Source organism: Chiloscyllium plagiosum, unplaced genomic scaffold, assembly GCF_037043375.1.
Source record: "Chiloscyllium plagiosum isolate Xiang-an unplaced genomic scaffold, Cpla_swu_hap1 HiC_scaffold_8, whole genome shotgun sequence".
NCBI classification, from domain to species: domain Eukaryota; kingdom Metazoa; phylum Chordata; class Chondrichthyes; order Orectolobiformes; family Hemiscylliidae; genus Chiloscyllium; species Chiloscyllium plagiosum.
The window spans coordinates 88244758-88263595 of NW_028270146.1; the positions used below are offsets into that span (position 1 = coordinate 88244758).

Below are 18838 nucleotides of genomic sequence, written 5' to 3' on the forward strand. Positions count from 1 at the left end.
ATGTTCTGTTAGCCTGCTTGCATATGTCAGAGTTCCTTGGCTGTCTGTTGAACTTGACCACGGAGGACAAAATAATATCATTGCCTGCAGCACCTCCTACAATTCTGTCTCCACTGTTTTCTGAGGAAAAGAATTCCATAGCCTGGTGATCTGAGCAAAAAGGTTTCTCCTCTGTCCAGTCAGCACCGGTTCCTCCACACCAATCTTAAAAGGGGTAAGTCTTATTCTGAATCTGTATTCGCTAGTTCTAATTTCCTGAACAAGGGGAAACTGTCTCCATCTGTCCTATCAAGTCCCTATTTGATCTTGAAGGTTAATATTTAAAGCTATGCAAACAAGGAGATGGGAAAGTAATGGGAAGACCAGTTATCCCTTAGAGTGGGTGTAATTTCTAACATCCCCCTTTTTATTGAACATTTTTAATAAACATTTTTCTTGTTTGTGAATTATGCTAACAAAGATGCATTTGTGAATGACGTTATTTCTTGAGCTGTTGATGCCCTTGTGGCATTGGTGGTCCCATGATGGAGTGACTCGAATTAGACAATATTATAAATAAACTAATGAAAGAATGACATTATATATCCAAGCCTAGATGGTGTATGGGTGTAGGGGAAACTGCAGGTGATGGTCCAGCTTAGAAGACAGCCAAGAAATGTTTTGAAGTAAGTAGACCATATAATCTTTTTAATGATCCATGTCTCCTTGCAGTAGATGACAGTAATGAAGGAAAAATAGCAAATTATTGACCTGGTTGGGAAATTGACTGACTGAAGCTTTCAAAATCGGAAGAGAGAAAGGCATGGCCAATAGAGACCAGCTATTTTTGCTGTTTAGGGGGAACCAGGATGGAACGGCATAGTCTGAATGTTAGAGCAGAGTGAAAATAGAAAAACATCTTAATGTACAAAGAATGGGGCGGAAATGGGACGACAATAGCACAGTTTTTTATTCTATTAAGTGTCTCCTTCAATTGTTCTTTTATGTAATTTTCTTTTCAGATTTGTATAGTTCGATTTTACCTTTTAATCAAGGTCACAGTTCTGAATTAGGATGTATGACAGCTTAATACCGATTGTATTCTTGATATGTCTTGTTACGATAATGAGAAACTGATAACAAAGAAATTTAAGCTTCTAGTTAGTAGCTGAATGGGTAAAACAGCAATGTTTCACATTAAAAGATGTTTATTGTAACAAGTAGACTGGAAGTACTACTTACTAAATGCTAATTTTGAAAGCAACTTTAAAGCTGCTGAATTGATCTTTTGGTCTTTTAACACAACTGAAAAAATGTATTAGCAGGAATATGTTACACTGTCTTTTAAGCAGACATTTAATTCTTCCCAAACCAGTCCAAAATAATTCTTGGCTCTCAAGGGTTCCCTTTGCAAGTTTTTGTTTCTTTCCCTGCCTGGAAATGTTCAACTCCAGAACTATCCTTTATCTGTATTTTTTTTCTTAGAGGTTCTTTCTTTACCTAAAACTTGGCAAATCTTCTAGCCTCAGTTTGACTCTTCATGAATGGATATCTAATTTTTTTTCTCTACCAATTTTGAAACCTTCAGTCAATTTCTCAACCAGGTCAATAATTTGCTATTTTTCCTTTATTACTCTCATCTATAGCAAAGAGACATAGATTAGATTTCCCAATCTGAGCTCAAATTTTTAACCAGAAGTTTGCATGGTGATAGTATCTTGCTGCTTATAGTTGGTCTCTTACACTCAGACTCTGGCAGACTAGCTTTGTTTGAGACCTTTTCAGAGATATCTTAGGCCCGTCCCATTTCGAAGCACATCTCCACAACCTGTGAATCCTATTGATCTTGCAACCAAATAGAAATGCTGATTAGCTGCTCTTGACTGTCTAGCTCTCTGTATATAGGCAGCTTAAAGCTCCTAATTTATAAATGCCATTCTCAACAGTTTTCTTTCCAGAATTTTTCTTTTGTTAAATATAAGTACTTTTGGTGCTTCTGATGTAAGATTTGTGAAAGGCTTGTGGTACCAAAATCGAATTGAGGCATTATAAATGGCAGTTAAAAAAATGACTTTGCAATCTAATTAATTACAGATACTAAAACTTTGGCATGGGGCCTCCAAGGTGGGAACAGTGAGTAATAGGTTTTGACTGGATGTGTTATTAGTAACCAAGGATCGGACTAGAAAGCCACATCATGTTATGCATCAATCAGCTTATTAGAAGAGAATGCATTCAATTTTGTAAAAACAAAATTGATGGAAGTGCACGCCACTGTGAGAGATAAGTATTGAAAAAAAAATCTCTTGATTAATTCAGAATTCACCCTCCGAAAAGTATTGTCAAGCAAATTTTAATGCCAATCATATTTTTTCTGTAAGTAAATGTCATGATTTAACAAAATTATGGGTTTTTTTCAATCTGGAGCTCTCACTCTTTAACCTTATATCCATTATATTTAAAAGTAGATTATTGAATGTAGAATTTTGTCTGATTGCTTGATGCATTTTAAGAAATATATTAAGATGAGATGTTCCATTCGCCAGTTTATACAACTATACATTGCATAACATTTGCAACTTATATTTGGACTAGTATGTAATCATACTTCAAGCAATAATAAGAAGTAACGTTGTACTTCTATTGGATGCAATTTATTTGTTGCTCATTTGAGACGAAAGGATTTTTTTTTTCTCTCAGACCTCTACCGGCAGCCAACATTTGGAAAAGAAACTATGTGCTTTGGTTTGTGGATATTTAGAGTTCTAACTTAAGGTACTTCAACTAACTCAAAATGCAAATCTATGCTTTGTGAGTAAAAACAGATGGAAGAGAGGAGATGTACATTATCTAGATTGTATTAATGATGTGCTGTTCCTTTTTATATATGATCTTTGCAATCTGAGCACTCTGTTCCATCAGCTATAAATGAGTTTAGTCAGTTGTCAGTAAGACAGCTGGATGTGTGATTTTTGCAGCTGGATCATCTTGCTTTGAGCTGGGAATGAGAGAAGGCATGATTGATGGCGATAAGTCTCTCTTTGACTGGTTTAAACTGAGCCATGTCATTCATGATGGCCAAAACCATTGAATCTTTGAGAATTGTTAAAGTAATATTAAAGAGACAAACTTGAAGCGAAAGTGAGATCGTGTTCATTTGAAAACTAGAATTTTATTTCTATTTTAATATCAGAAGAAAATAAAAGGCTATTACATATATTTAATGTTGCTTATGCAAGACCTGGTCCACAAGCTATTCATATACTTGACATACATGTGTTATGTAGGGCTGTACAGATCCTTACTGACAGAATAAGATTAATGCAGTTCATTATCAACCCTCTGCACCTGCTTACCATTTTAAAACCATGAAAAAAGAAGCATTTATATTTAGTTGTCAGCCACCTGCTACACACCTCGCAAAGCTGAGCATTAATATGAGCTCTGATACCAGTGATCAGAATTGATAGTGAAGCTTCTTTGTCATTGGAGCCATCTTACCTTGTAATGAAGTGCTGGTTGTCCCTGGCAATTGAGCATAGGGATGGACATAGAATCCCCTCTTCTGGCTAAATATTTTATTGTCCTCCACTGTTCATGACTAGATGCAACAGGACTGCAGAGCTTTGATCTGATCTATTAACTGTCATATCACTTTGCTTTTTTTTAAAGTTATTATTGCATAGGATGTTGGTGTCACTGGCTAGACCAGCATTTATTATTGACACCTAACTGTCATTGATAAGATGGTGGTGAGACATTTCCACTGTTTCGTGTGCTGTAGTCTAACCAAAATTAGCATTTAATTATTAGGCATGCCTTGTGCTCTTCCTGGTATATACCCCTGCATTCTTCTTTGAACCAGATTGATTTCCCGGCATGGTGACAAAAGCAGCCTGAGGGATTTCTCAGGCCATGAAATTATAGGTTTCTGTTGATGGCCAACATCAATGCCTGGTTTGGAGTTGCTCTGAACTTGCCCTTATAACATTGTGTCAGACAACAACAGAGAATGCCCTTCGTGTGAAGTTAGTGCTGAGAATCCATAAGGACTGTGCAGTATTAATTGTAACTTAATAGACAGATGCACGAATACATAGGTTAGTAAGACGTCTTTCTGTCTTGCTGATTCTCTCATGACCTGCCATAGTCGTGGTATGGCAGACATATCCTTCAATACTCAGCTAATACAGTTATGATCCTGGAAAGTCACTAAAATACAGCTCGAGTGCATTCTGTTTCCTTGTTACTCTTGGTGTGCCTTCCAAATGGTGCTCAACAGGTTCATTGTGCCTGCCTGTGCACAGTGTGCACGTTTGTGCTTGTGTGTGTTGGGCGCGAGTCAGGGGAGGAGGAAGAGAAAATGGGCTACGCTCAGCAGAAGGTTTTAGAACATAGAGCGTAGAACATTACAGCGCAGTATAGGCCCTTCAGCCCTCATCACCATCTTTGGAAAAAGGCTATCACTGTCCACCCGATCTAACCCTCTGATTATCTTGTGTTTCAATTAAGTCACTTCTCAACTGTCTTTTCTCTAACAAAAACAGCCTCAAGTGTTTTCTTGTCCATAATACTATGTCATTGTCAAATTCAGAGTGAATACTGAAGATGTCCAGCGCCATTCCACCCTAGAAATATACCACTGCAGTTTCACTTCTGGTGAGTCTGTCCTACTAGTGTGATTAAAAAAATTCCAGGAATGGTGATGATGGACTCTAGGGCATTGGCTGTAAAGTATTATTTACAAAGTACTGTACAGTTATGTTAAGCAGTTGTTGAGCTAGTCAGTAGAAGAATTTCCCCCACCATCCGCACATTTTTAAAAATTCTTTTATGAAGTAGGTTTCAAGAAATGGCTGAAGGCACTGGGCACCCTGGCATATTTTGGCTGTGGTACTGAAGACATACTCCAGAACTAGCCGTAATGTATTCTAGTTCAGTTACAATACTGACATTTTATGGGCAATATGGAAAATTGTCCAGCTATGTGCCCATTTTAAAAAAAAAGGATAAATTCCAATTCAGACAATTAGCAGTCCACAAAGCAATGCAAAATATTGTAAACAGTGTTATCAAGCAGAATCTATTCAAAAATATGCTCATTGATGCTTGTCTGGATTCTGGCAAGGCCACTTAATATTAGATCTTAACATAGCATTTGTCTGGATATAAAGAAGAGTTGATTTGAAGAGGAGAAGGTGAAAGAGACTCCCTTTGACATCATGACAAAAATTAACTGAGGTATGTCATCAAGGGGAAATTTTACATTGGCTGTATTCATAACTAGCAGAAAAGATGATGATAGTAGTTGTTAGAGGCGAATCATTTGTGATCCAAAAAAAAAATCAAAGACAAGACAGTACTACATAGGAAAAGGCATTTCAAAACTAAAAACTATTCCCTGCATGTTCCTATATCTGTCAAGATGTCTCTTAAAAAATGTGATTTTATCCACCACCTTTGGCATCGCATTCCAGGCACTTTACACTCTGTTTATTAAAAAACTTGACCCCTTTTACCTTTAAACCTATGTCCCCTAGTAATTGACATTTCTACCCTGGGAAAATGTCGCTGACTATCTGTTCTATCCGTGCCTCTCATCATTTTGTCAGCTTCTGTCAGGTCAGCCCCCTCGTCCTTTGGTGTTCAAGTGTAAACATACCAAGTTTGTACAAGCTGTCCTAGTAGGTGGCACCCTCCAGATCAGGCACCGTCCTGGTAAACCATTTCTGTACCCTCTCCAAAGCCTCCACATCCTCCTTGTAACATGGAGACCAGAACTGTGCACAATATTCCAATTGTGGCCTACCTAAAGTTCTACACAGCTGCAATATGATTTGCCAATTTTTATATTCTATGCTCTGACCGATGAAGGCATGCATGCTTTCTTGACCAACTTATCTACTTATATTGCCGCTTCAGGGAACTGTGGACCTGAATGCCTCGATCCGTATGTATGTTTCTGTTGTTCACTAACGTCCTTTATGGAAGCAAACTGCCATCCTTACCTGGTCTGGCCTACATGTAACTCCAGACCCAAAGCAATGTTGATTTTGAACTGCCCTCTGGACAATTAGGCATGGGCAATAAATGCCAGGCCTAACCAGTGACACCCTTATCCAGTGAATGAATTTTTAAAAATGTTGATGCTATGAAGGGTGCTGCGATTTTTGTTTGTATTAGATCCTACATTATATCTCCCAAAACACATCACCACCTCTCATTTTCCAGGTTAAACTATATCTGCCAGTTCTCTGCCCAAATCTCTAGCCTAGCTATATCCTGCTGTATCATCAGATACACAGCTCCCCCATTCTTTGTGTCATCTGCAAACTTACCAATCAGGCCACTTACATTCTCCAAATTATTTACATATATTACAAGCACCAGAGCTCCCAGTACTGATGCATGTGAAACACCACTGGTCATAGATCTGCAGTTTAAAAAAAAACACCCTTCCCACCACCAGTTTCTGTCGTCTATGATTAAGCCAGTTCTATGTGCATCTTATCAGCTGACTGCGGATCCCATGTGACTTCACCCTTTGTATCAACCTGCAATAAAGGTGTCTGTCAAAAGCCTTGTAGAAGTCTATATGTTCAATATCTACTGCCCTGCCCTTATCAATCATCTTTGTCATCATTTCAAAAAATTCAATCAAGTTTGAGATGTGAGTTTCCCACACAAAGCTATGCTGCCTATCGATAATCAGTCCATATTTTTCTACATATATGTAAATTCTATCCTTAAGAAACCTCTCCAATAATTTCCCTCCCACTGATCTAAGACTTACCAGCTTGTAATTTTCCAGATTAACCTGTTTGCCTTAAACGAAGGAACAACATTGGTCATTCTCTGGGAACTTTCCTGTGAGTAAAGAGGATACAAAAATTTTGTTCAATGCCCCAGCTGTCTTACCTGCCTCCCTCAAGGTTTTGGGACTGATGCCATCAGGTCTTAGGGACTTGTTTATCTTAATCCTTTTCAAAACACCCAAGAGCGCCTTTTTAAAAAAAACTATATTGATATGTTCCAGAATATCGGTATATATCTCCCACAGACTTACCATCCACCAAATTCTTCTCCTTTTTAAATACTGATGCAAAGTATTCCTCCACCTCCACACACACATTGCCTCCTTTTGTCATTGAGTGTACCCACCCTTTCCCTAGCTACCCTCTTGCTCCTCATGTAAGTATAAAATACCTTGGGATTTTCATTAATCCTGTTTGCCAAAGATGTTTCATGCCCCCTTTAGCCCACCTAATTCGTTGTATCCTTTGAGGGCTCTGTATGCCTTCAGTTTCCTAAACCTTATGTGTGCCTATTTTTTCATTTTGACGAAGCCCACAATTTCTCTTGTCATCCAAGATTTGAATCTTGACATCCTTACCTATTATTTTCACAGGAACGTGCGGATCCTGAACTCTAATCAACTGGCCTAAAAAAAAAGCTTCCTGCATTCCATATGTGGATTTCTGATCAAACAGCTGTCTCCAATCTACATTCCCCAATTCCTGCTTAATATTGTGGTAGTTGGCCTTCCCCCAGTTCAGTACTTTCATTTGAGGGCGACTCTCGTCCTTATCCATAAGTAACATAAAGCTTAGAGAGAACCTATATTGTAGAAGCTTTTTCATGGTAGTTTGCTAGATCAAACCATCTTGAACTACTTTTGTCAGTGATGTTCACTCCATCATAACATCAGAAATGAGAATGCTCAGTGGTTGCACATGGGTACTGAAACAGTCCATGCCTATATGCACCAAGACTTTGTCAACGTTTAGCCTTGGGATGAATGTAGCTTGTAATGTTTTGCACTCTTGCATTGGGCGGTGACTGTCTCCAACAAGAGAAATGTGACCATTTTCATTTGATGTTCAATGACATTAGCATTGTTGAAACTTCCATTATCAACTTCCCAGAGATCATCATTGACCAAAAGCTGAGCTGGACCAGCTATATAAATACTTAACTACAAGAGCAGGTTAGAGGCTGGGAATTCTCAGATGATGAATTCACCTCCTGACTCACCACCAGTATAGCACAATCAGGAATGTGATGGAATACTACTACAGTTATCTGGATGAGTATTGCAACATTCAAGATACCGCGCAGCACACTTGATCAGTATCCTAACATCATAACCATTTTACTCCTCAACTGTCAGTGCACATTGTCCTATAATGCAAGATATTACCACAGCAATTCACCAAGACTCCTTGGATAGCATCTCCCAAACCCATGACTTCTACCAAGCATAAATCAAGGACAATGAATGCATGGGAACCTATCACCTTGAAGCATCTTGCCAAGTCTCACACCATCCTGACTTGGATTTAGATTACTGTTCCTACAACTGCTAAGTCAAAAACCTGGAACTTCTGATCAGTGTTGTGAATACACCTACGTGAGATGGACTGCAGTGATTGAAGGGGATTTATTGCCACCACAGTGAGTGCAACGAATAATGGGAAATGAATGCCAGCTTTAGCAGTAATGCTTATTTAAAAAATATGTTCATTGAGCACAACAAACCCATCACCAGATGTTGCTGGAACAAAACCAAGTGGTATTGGGTGTCGCTCCTCTTCAGCCAAAAATAAACACATGTTGAGGACCATCCTGGAGAGAGAATTTATATCCTGAATTCTTTTCCACCTACAGCTATCTCAGCAAACTTTTTACATTCTGGCCTTTAATAATGACCACAAGGAGCTTTATAGTCTATTTTTTACCTTCTAGTGCCATTGGATGCTTTTTGCCCACCAAGCCACATTTCATTCCATTCTTTGTCTTGTCCTTTCTCAGGACTCGCATAGATTTCTCTGTAGTTTCTCTGTTTTTCTCCCTGAATGGGTCCTTCTGCATGCAGTTAACGCATAACCAATAACCTGTCGATCACCAAACTGTGTCTCTTTTTTGTACTAGTATTTTAAATTATTCTCTTTGCTCACGTTGTGTCCTCCACACTTTCAAAACTCATTACCCACTAAAATTTCTGCCTTTTGATTCTGTTGGAGCAAATTACTGCAAATGTTGGAATTTTTTTTGCTTTCATCTTTTGATCCTTTTGTGTTTGTTTATGAGTATACCATCACCAAAATTTATTTTCTCAAGTACTTTGCATTTGTTGCCAGCTCTCAAATCCATTGTTCTCTCTCCATAAGTGGTTTGAATATTTTCATTTAGGTTTCCAGAGTTGGGTTAGAAACACAATTTTCCATGTTTATAACCTTGGTTCGTTATGTGTGTGTATTATATATAGTTAAGATCCCAGCTGATATTATCGCTAAACAAGTCCAATCCCAGTCAGGAACCTGGGTTGATCAATTTATATTTCTTTTGTTTTGGTTTTAGCAAAGTCGGCTCTCCCTGTTAAACAAACATGCCATGTTGCAGATTTTGTTTTAACAATAACATGGAAATTTACTAACTAAAGAAATGGAAATAAAACCGAATAATACAAACTATCTATCTAGAGAAGCATAGAACCCAAAAAGTGACAATCGGGTCTGCACTGATTCTCTCTGAAGAACATCCCACCCAGGCCCACCTTTTATCCTAACATATCTGGATTAACTCTTCACTCTAAGCTAATTTAACTAATATAATCCTTCCATCTCAGGCAACCCTAGCTTGTACAGCCATCATGAGTCACAGGTAGACAGGATAGTGAAGAAGGGGTTTGGTATGCTTGTCTTTTTTGGTCAGTACATTGAGTATAGAAGTTGGGTGATCATGATGCTGTACAGCACATTGCTTAGGCCACTTCTAGAAAACTGTGCAGTTCTGATCTCCCTGTTGTAGGAAGGACGTTGTGAAATTTGAAAGCGTTCAAAAAAGATTTAAAAGGATACTCCCATGGTTGGAGCATTTGAGCTATAGGGAGAGGCTGAATAGGTTGGGGCTATTTTCACTGGAGTGTTTGTGGCTGAGGGGTGACCTTTTCTCAAGGTTTATAAATTCATGAAGAGCATGGATAGGGTGAATAGACAAAGTCTTTGCTCTGGGTGGGGGAATCCAAAACTAGAGGGAATAGTTTAAGATGATAGGAGAAAGATTTAAAAGGGATCTGAGGAGCAACTTTTTCGTGCAAAAGGTGGTGCATGTGTGGAATGGGGTGCCAGAGGAAGTGGTGGAGGTTGGTATAATTGTAGCATTTAAAAGGCATCTGGATGGATATATGAATAGGAAGGGTTGAGGGATATGGGCTGAATGCTTGCAAATGGGATTAGATTAATTTAGGATATCTAGCCGACATGGATGAGTTGGACCAAATGGTCTGTGTTCGTGGTGTATAGCTTTATGACTTTGCAGGATTGCCCCACTCGAAGTCAAAAGTGAAACTCGAGTCTTCCACCCTCAGCTCTGGGCATTTTGTTTGATCTTAAAAAAAAGTTCTAGAATACACATACAAACGTTTGAGACCCCCTTATTCAGATTGTTTGCAAGCCAGCAATATAAGTAAAAGAAAGTCCAATGTTAATGAACAAAACCCATTCATTCAAAAGCCAGACCTGAGAAGATTGTTTAAAAAAAAATCATTGTGGGTACAGACTGCTTACAAGTTGATTGTCAGCAGATGGGCTTTCTGTGCAACTAAAGTCATGAACTCAAACACCAGAAACCCAAGCTCTCAAAAACATTATACACACACATCCCACAGTTTGGGTCAGTATATCTTTGTCCTTGTGACAATGTGTCAAAATTGACGCGGTTGACGACATTAATGCCACCTCCATTTTCCAGCTCAGTGGGCTAGTCCTCATTTGCCTCTTAACTTCAGTAGGGTTCTCCTTTCAATGCCTCTTTCTTGCCCACTGACATCAAGGTTTTGATTATTCAAGCCTCCTTTGGCTCAGTGTCTGATATTTGCAATGCTTCTAGAACATTTTTGAGGTGCTGTATAAATGCAAGTTATCGCCTTCAGATTATGGCATAGCTACTATTTGTTTTTTTCTGTATGTCTTTAAATATTTGTACTAAACAGTGACTGAAGCAAGTTGAAATGTAATTTTTCTGTTATTGCTATTCAGTTGCTAATTAGAATGAAGCTTGAACGCAAGCCCATGTTTTTCTTGGCTTATCTTTTGCAAACTAAACACAAGCATTAAACAAGTATTCTTGTTTTTTATGTCATGTTTTTTTTTAAACTGTGGCAGTCATGAGATTTTGAGTAATAAATCCATAGGGATGTTGAAAGCTATAAATGAAACCCAAATGATAAATAACATTCAGTTTAGCAAATCATTTTGCTATCCACAAATTCCCAAGTTGCTCAAGTTCAAAATGTGTTAACAGAATCACCCTCTTGCTACCATGTCTAGGGACTGAAGTTTTACAATTGGGAGAAGACCAGCCCTAATGAAACTGGGCAATTTGTTAAAGTATCTGGGGGAACGTTTGGTGGACAATGATCAGAACTTCATTATATTCAAGATTGTTACGGAAAAGGTCAAGTTTGGGCCTGAAATCATAGTTCTAAACTGAGAGGCTGATTTTCAATCAAATCAGATATGATTTGTCTGGAGTGGACTGACAATAGATACTTCTAAGTAACTCTGTATCAGAGCTTTGAATGCATTCAAGGAAAGAGAGACAGTATAAGGCCAACATGTTCCAATGCAGAGAAAGGATGGGACCAACCAATCCAGCAAACCCTAGTTATCAAGTGATGTGTTTTTGGATAAAGAGAAAAAGGGAAGCTTATGGCTGATACCAAGGGATCAAAACAGCCGAAGCCCTAGAGAAGTGTAGAATGTACAAGAGGGGAGCCTAAGTTAGGATAGTGCAACGAAAATGCATGAAAGGAGAATGGCACATAAACTAAAGGATTAAGCCAAGTTATTTTACAAGTACATTCAGTGCAAAAGGGTAACTAGGAAAAGAGAGAGGTCCGTTAAGGGCCATAGTGGTCATTTGTGTGAGGAAGTAGGGAGTAGGATATAGAAATCAGAGAGGAGGACAATGATGGAATTGAATAAATTAGCTTTGACAAACAGGAGTTCTGAGTGGCTTGGCAGCCTTAAACGTAGATAAATTTCCAGGCTCAGCATCAACATATCCAAAGCTGTTGACTGAGACAAGAGAAGGTATAGTGATGGGGCTAGCAGTAGTTTTCAATTCCTCTCTGGCCACAGAAGAGGTGTCAGAGGACTGGAGGACAGATGTAGCGCCATTATTTAATAAGAGAGGAAGGGTAAACCAGGAAATAGGCCGGTCAGTCTAATCTCAGTTGTGGCAAAACTATTGGAATTAATTCTGAGGGACGGAATTAACCTGCACTTGGACAGACACCGAGTAATGAAACTAGTCAATATATTTTATTAAGAGGAGGTCATATCTGATCAAACTGAATTTTATGAAACGGTGACCATGTGTGTACATGATAGTAATGCATTCAACATAAGAAGGCCTTTGACAAGGTACTGCACAGGAAGCTACTGAGTAAGGTAAAGACTCATGATGTTAGAGGCAAGGTGTTAAAGACCATGCAAGAACTGTGGAAAAACACTACATCGGACAAACAAGCAGGAAACCTGCCACCAGGATACATGAACACCAAATAGCCACGAAAAGACATGACCCACTATCACTAGTTTCCATACATACATACATACAGACAAAAAAGGATGCCACTTTGACTGGGACAACGCACACATCCTAGGACAGGTGAAACAAAGATACACATGAAAATTCCTAAAGGGATGGCATTCTAATCAAAACACCACCAATAAACACATAGACTTAGATCGCATCTACCTTCCCTTGGGGGGAAAAAAAAGAACCGGAAATGACATCACCCACCTTAAGAAACCAAGACCTATAAACAGAGGCAGGAGATGCCAGCAGCGCTTCACTGGAGATTCTCAGTGATGATGATGCCTTGTCATAGTGATGAAATGTCTGAAAGCAAACCTTCCAGTTCAGCAAGTTAACTTACGTACTTGTAAATCACATTGCGGTGGTACTGGAATTAAAAATATCAAGTGGTTACTGTCTAGTGGCTTCCATTTATGGGTGTATAGCAGGACAATGTTTATTTCTTTGTCTCTCAAGTAATGAAAACAAAATACCATATGATACGACAGGAAATGTCAGCAATTGGTTTACACATTGTTGAAGTCAGCATCTTTAGGGTGGCCACAAGATAGTTATTAGAATATTCTGTTTTCAGCATTCTTTCTTTTGTGGTTGATTTATTTGCTGTTCAGATTTTTGGATGAACATGTCAAAGGTCTTAAGTCACTACTTAGAAGAAGAGCTGGGAGATACAGCTGCTGTCCTGGCTAATACTCATTCCTCTATCGGCAACGCAAAAACAGATTATCTGATCATTATTCTTATTCTTAACCTCAATTGTGAGGAACTGCCTTACCAGTATGGTGTTATGTGTCCTGCGGTGGCTTTGTACACCCATTCCACTTGACCTCTATCTGGACCTGTTGGAGACTGTCCAAATGGTTAGAAATGTCATAGAGGTGGCTTCTTTTTGGGTGGTCTTGGATAGAGATTCCTGAGAGTCAGTGGGGATAGTCAATTTTTCAGGGAGATTTTAAAGATGTACTTGAAGTGTTTCCTCTGCCCTCCTGGTAATCATTTGCCATGAAGCGAGGAGAAGAGAGCTTATTTTAGAAGTAGTGTGTCAGGCATGCAAATAATGTGACCTGCCTAATGCAGCTGATTGACTGTATTCTGGGCCACAATATTGGGGACGTTGATAATGAAGTGCCTATCTGCCATCGGATTGCATTTTGACTTCAGGAAGCAAGGTGAAGGGCACTGCCCCTGTCTGCATCAGTGGTCTTGAGGTGGAGATGGTTGAAAGCGTCAGGTTCTAGGAGTGATGATCACCAATGATATCTCATGTTCATGCTACGATCAAGAATACACAGTGACACCTCTATTTATTCAGGAGGCTAAGGAAATTCAGTATGTCCATAAAAACACTAATTTATAAAGAGACACTGTAGAAAGCATTCTATCCGGATGCATCACGACTTGGTATGGCAACTGCTCTGCCTAGGACTCTAAGAAACTATAGTGAGTTGTGAACACTGCCCAGTCTATCTAGCAAGACGGCCTTCCATCCATTTGACTCCACCTGCACTTGCTGCCTCAGGAAGGCAGTCAACATAATCACAGACCCCTCCCACCCTGGATATAATCTATTCCAACCTCTTTTTTTGTCAAGCAGAAAATACAAAATCTTATACACGTGTACCAACAGATTCAAGAACAGCTATAATTGGACTTCAGAATGGACCTTTCAAATTTTAAATTTGATCTTGCTCTTTGTGCGCCTTCTCTGCAGCTGTAACACTTCACTCTGTTCTGTTACCCAAAAGCACTTGGTGTGGTTGATCTACCTGTACTGTACGCAAAACTAAACTTTTCAGTGTACCTAGATACGTGTGACAATAATAAATCAAATCCAATTCCTAACCCTCTAAGCCTGCCACACTTTTTCTTTCCAAGTTAATGTTCAAGTTGATGAAATCCCTTACTTTGTTTTGTTGCAATAATTGGTTTTATTAGTTGATTAGGTTAAATAGAACATGAGATTTTGCTTTTGCTACTGAGCTGGAAGTTTTTGTTGCAAACGTTTCGTCCCCTGGCTAGGCGACATCATCAGTGCTTGGGAGCCTCCTGCGAAGCGCTTCTTTGAGGTTTCCTCCGGTGTTTATAATGGTCTGTCCCTGCCGCTTCCGGTTGTCAGTTTCAGCTGTCCGCTGTAGTGGCCGGTATATTGGGTCCAGGTCGATGTGTTTGTTGATGGAGTTTGTGGATGAATGCCATGCCTCTAGGAATTCCCTGGCTGTTCTCTGTCTGGCTTGCCCTATGATAGTAGTGTTGTCCCAGTCGAATTCATGTTGCTTGTTGTCTGCGTGTGTGGCTACTAAGGATAGCTGGTCGTGTCGTTTCGTGGCTAGTTGATGTTCATGTATGCGGATTGTTAGCTGTCTTCCTGTTTGTCCTATATAGTGTTTTGTGCAGTCCTTGCATGGTATTTTGTACACTACATTAGTTTTGCTCATGTTGGGTATCGGGTCCTTCGTTCTGGTGAGTTGTTGTCTGAGCGTGGCTGTTGGTTTGTGTGCCGTTATGAGTCCTAGGGGTCGCAGTAGTCTGGCTGTCAGTTCTGAGATGCTCCTGATGTATGGTAGTGTGGCTAGTCCTTTTGGTTGTGGTATGTCCTCGTTCCGTGGTCTTTCTCTTAGGCATCTGTTGATGAAGTTGCGCGGGTATCCGTTTTTGGCGAATACCTTGTATAGGTGTTCCTCTTCTTCTTTTTGCAGTTCTGGTGTACTGCAGTGTGTTGTGGCCCTTTTTGAATATTGTCCTGATGCAGCTTCATTTGTGTGTGTTGGGGTGGTTACTTTCATAGTTTAGGACTTGGTCTGTGTGTGTGGCTTTCCTGTATACCCTTGCAGTGAATTCTCCGTTCGGTGTTCTCTGTACCATCACGTCTAGGAATGGGAGTTGGCTATCCTTTTCTTCTTCTCTCGTGAATCGGATTCCTGTGAGTGTGGCGTTGATGATCCGGTGTGTTTTTTCTATTTCTGTGTTTTTAATGATTACAAACGTGTTATCGACATATCTGACCCAGAGTTTGGGTTGAATTTGTGGTAGGACTGTTTGTTCTAACCTTTGCATAACTGCCTCTGCTATGAGTCCCGAGATTGGTGATCCCATGGGTGTTCCGTTGATTTGTTCGTACATCTGGTTGTTGAATGCGAAGTGTGTTGTGAGGCACAAGTCCAGTAGTTTAAGTATGCCGTCTTTGTTGATAGGTTCAGCGTCCTGTTTTCTGTTCTGTATGTCCAGTAGGTTGGCTATTGTTTCTCTGGCTATGGTTTTGTCAATCGAAGTGAACAGTGCCGTCACGTCGAATGATATCATGGTTTCTTCTTTGTCTATGTGTATATTTCTGATGATCATTAAAAACACGGAAATAGAAAAAACACACCGGATCATCAACGCCACACTCACAGGAATCCGATTCACGAGAGAAGAAGAAAAGGACAACCAACTCCCATTCCTAGACGTGATGGTACAGAGAACACCGAACGGAGAATTCACTGCAAGGGTATACAGGAAAGCCACACACACAGACCAAGTCCTAAACTATGAAAGTAACTACCCCAACACACAAACGAAGCTGCATCAGGACACTATTCAAAAGGGCCACAACACACTGCAGTACACCAGAACTGCAAAAAGAAGAACACCTATACAAGGTATTCGCCAAAAACAGATACCCGCGCAACTTCATCAACAGATGCCTAAGAGAAAGACCACGGAACGAGGACATACCACAACCAAAAGGACTAGCCACACTACCATACATCAGGAGCATCTCAGAACTGACAGCCAGACTACTGCGACCCCTAGGACTCATAACGGCACACAAACCAACAGCCACGCTCAGACAACAACTCACCAGAACGAAGGACCCGATACCCAACATGAGCAAAACTAATGTAGTGTACAAAGTACCATGCAAGGACTGCACAAAACACTATATAGGACAAATGGGAAGACAGCTAACGATCCGCATCCACGAACATTAACTAGCCACGAAACGACACGATCAGCTATCCTTAGTAGCCACACACGCAGACAACAAGCAACATGAATTCGACTGGGACAACACTACTATCATTGGGCAAGCCAGACAGAGAACAGCCAGGGAATTCCTAGAGGCATGGCATTCATCCACAAGCTCCATCAACAAACACATCGACCTGGACCCAATATACCGGCCACTACAGCGGACAGCTGAAACTGACAACCAGAAGCGTCAGGGACAGACCACTATAAACACCAGAGGAAACCTCAAAGAAGCGCTTTGCAGGAGGCTCCCAAGCACTGATGATGTCGCCTCGCCAGGGGATGAAACGTTTGCAACAAAAACTTCCTGCTCGGCGAACAGAACCACAACAACGAGCACCCGAGCTACAAATCTTCGCACAAACTTTGCTACTGAATTTTTACAAGTGTGCCTTATTGCTCATTTGGCCTAAATATCTTTAGGAATGGATTTAGTTCTGTAAAATAATGTCAGATTTGCTTCAGTAACAAAACCTTTCCTTATTACTTTTATACTTTTGAGATTTGCCATATATCTATCCTTCTATTGGTGCAGTGAGTGATATTGCCACATATGTCTTTTTATCTCTGCAGTGAGGGATACTATTATACACTCTCAGAAATGTAAATGTCCCCATTTTGTTTAACATTCTACCAATGTGGACTCACTTGAGGAGCCTTTGCTATATTATTCCTCCTTATTGCAGTAGTTGACTCATGGATTAGTATTGCATCACAGCCTCCTCTTTTGCGCCACTGCCCCTTTCTAATTTTGCCTGAAGATTCTGAGCCAAAGAATATTAAAATGCCAATCCTAATGGTAGGTTTTGTGGACATTGAGATTCCGAGTCATTGAACATCATTATATAGCTGTTTGTGTAAGTTTGTTATTTACAAGTTGACTGCCTATCTTGCGAGAATGACGTCCCTTTTAATTATTTAATTGGCTACAAAATGTTTTGAGCGATCTGGTGGCCAGGTAAAGTGGTGTGTGTATTTGAACTTTTAAAATTTCTTTTATCCAAAAATTACATTTTCTATTAATAGTAAATAGATGTGGTCAGCCATTAGCTATTTTGGATTTGTAAGTTGCCCGTTCACTTTTGCTAATCTCTGAAGAGGCGTGAAGGTATTTGCTTGGATTCTTTGCTGGTAGGAAGGAGAAATATGTAATCACTTTTTTATTAATAGTTACATTGTAAATTATGTTGATGTCTAAAGCTTCCCTCCATTATTTAAGTGAGATTGTGCAGAACAGAAATAAAATTGAAGTAGGAAAATAATTGGAGTAAAGTTGATTTGATTTTTATATTTCCATCTTATAAAACATTGCTTGAAGTTCCTTAACATTTTTGCATTCTTACGCTCTCTTGCAGGCTCTTCCATCAAGCATGATAATTGTAGGAAGCTACAGTGCTGTTATAGCAGCAGTGTTTATTGTCCTCAAAACAGTGAATTATCGGTTGCACCGCGCATTAGATGAAGGAGAGATTGTGGATCAAACCAGCAGTGAGACAACTGACAGACATGCAAAAACTGAGCAACAGGATAGATCGTCGAGGAGAGCTGACAGCAATGGACCAGGGTGAGTGATTGGTTAAATGAATGAACTAATGTAGTCAATTATGTAGTATATCAAAGATGCAATTGGTTTTCAAAAATATTAACTGAGTTGCCTAATTACTTTAAACCATTACTAATAGTTTCCTAGGCAGTGATTACCTGGTTACCAGGAATAAAATATGACTAAGAGATTATTTTAAGGGATTTATTGCAAATTACATAACTCTGTTATCAAGAGTCTATTTTCCTTGGCTGTCTAAATTGTCTGGTAATCAAGTTTAAGAGCCATGATTTGTTGCAGTTTTCCATTGAGTTTTGAATATAATTGGTTGAAGCAATTCCTTTTCAACATGTATGCATTAGATTAGATTAGATTCCCTACAGTGTGGAAACAGGCCCTTGGGTCCAACAAGTCCACACCAACCCTCCAAAGAGCAACCCACCCAGACCCATTCCCCTATATTTACCCCTGCACCTAACACTACAGGCAGTTTAGCACGGCCAGTTCACCGAGCCTGCACATCTTTGGTTTGTGGGAGGAAACTGGAGCACCTGGCGGAAACCCACGCAGACATGGGGAGAATGTGCAAACTGCACACAAACAGTTGCCCGGCGGGGGTCACTGGCGCTGTGAGGCAGCAGTGCCTACCACTGAGCCACCGTGCCGCCCCTCATACTTAAAGCTGATTCTGAGATTCAA

General features: G+C 39.8%; 1 protein-coding gene across 4 annotated transcripts in view; it reads left to right on the forward strand.

Moving 5' to 3' along the window:
• The window catches only part of pcnx1 (pecanex 1), a 281427-nt gene that overhangs the window by 39435 nt on the left and 223154 nt on the right, over positions 1 to 18838 (forward strand). For all 4 annotated transcript variants that reach the window (XM_043698139.2, XM_043698140.2, XM_043698143.2 and 1 more), the window contains exon 2: positions 17952 to 18160. In XM_043698139.2, the coding sequence (XP_043554074.2) occupies positions 17952 to 18160 (209 nt within the window). The remainder of the gene's footprint in view (positions 1 to 17951; positions 18161 to 18838) is intronic.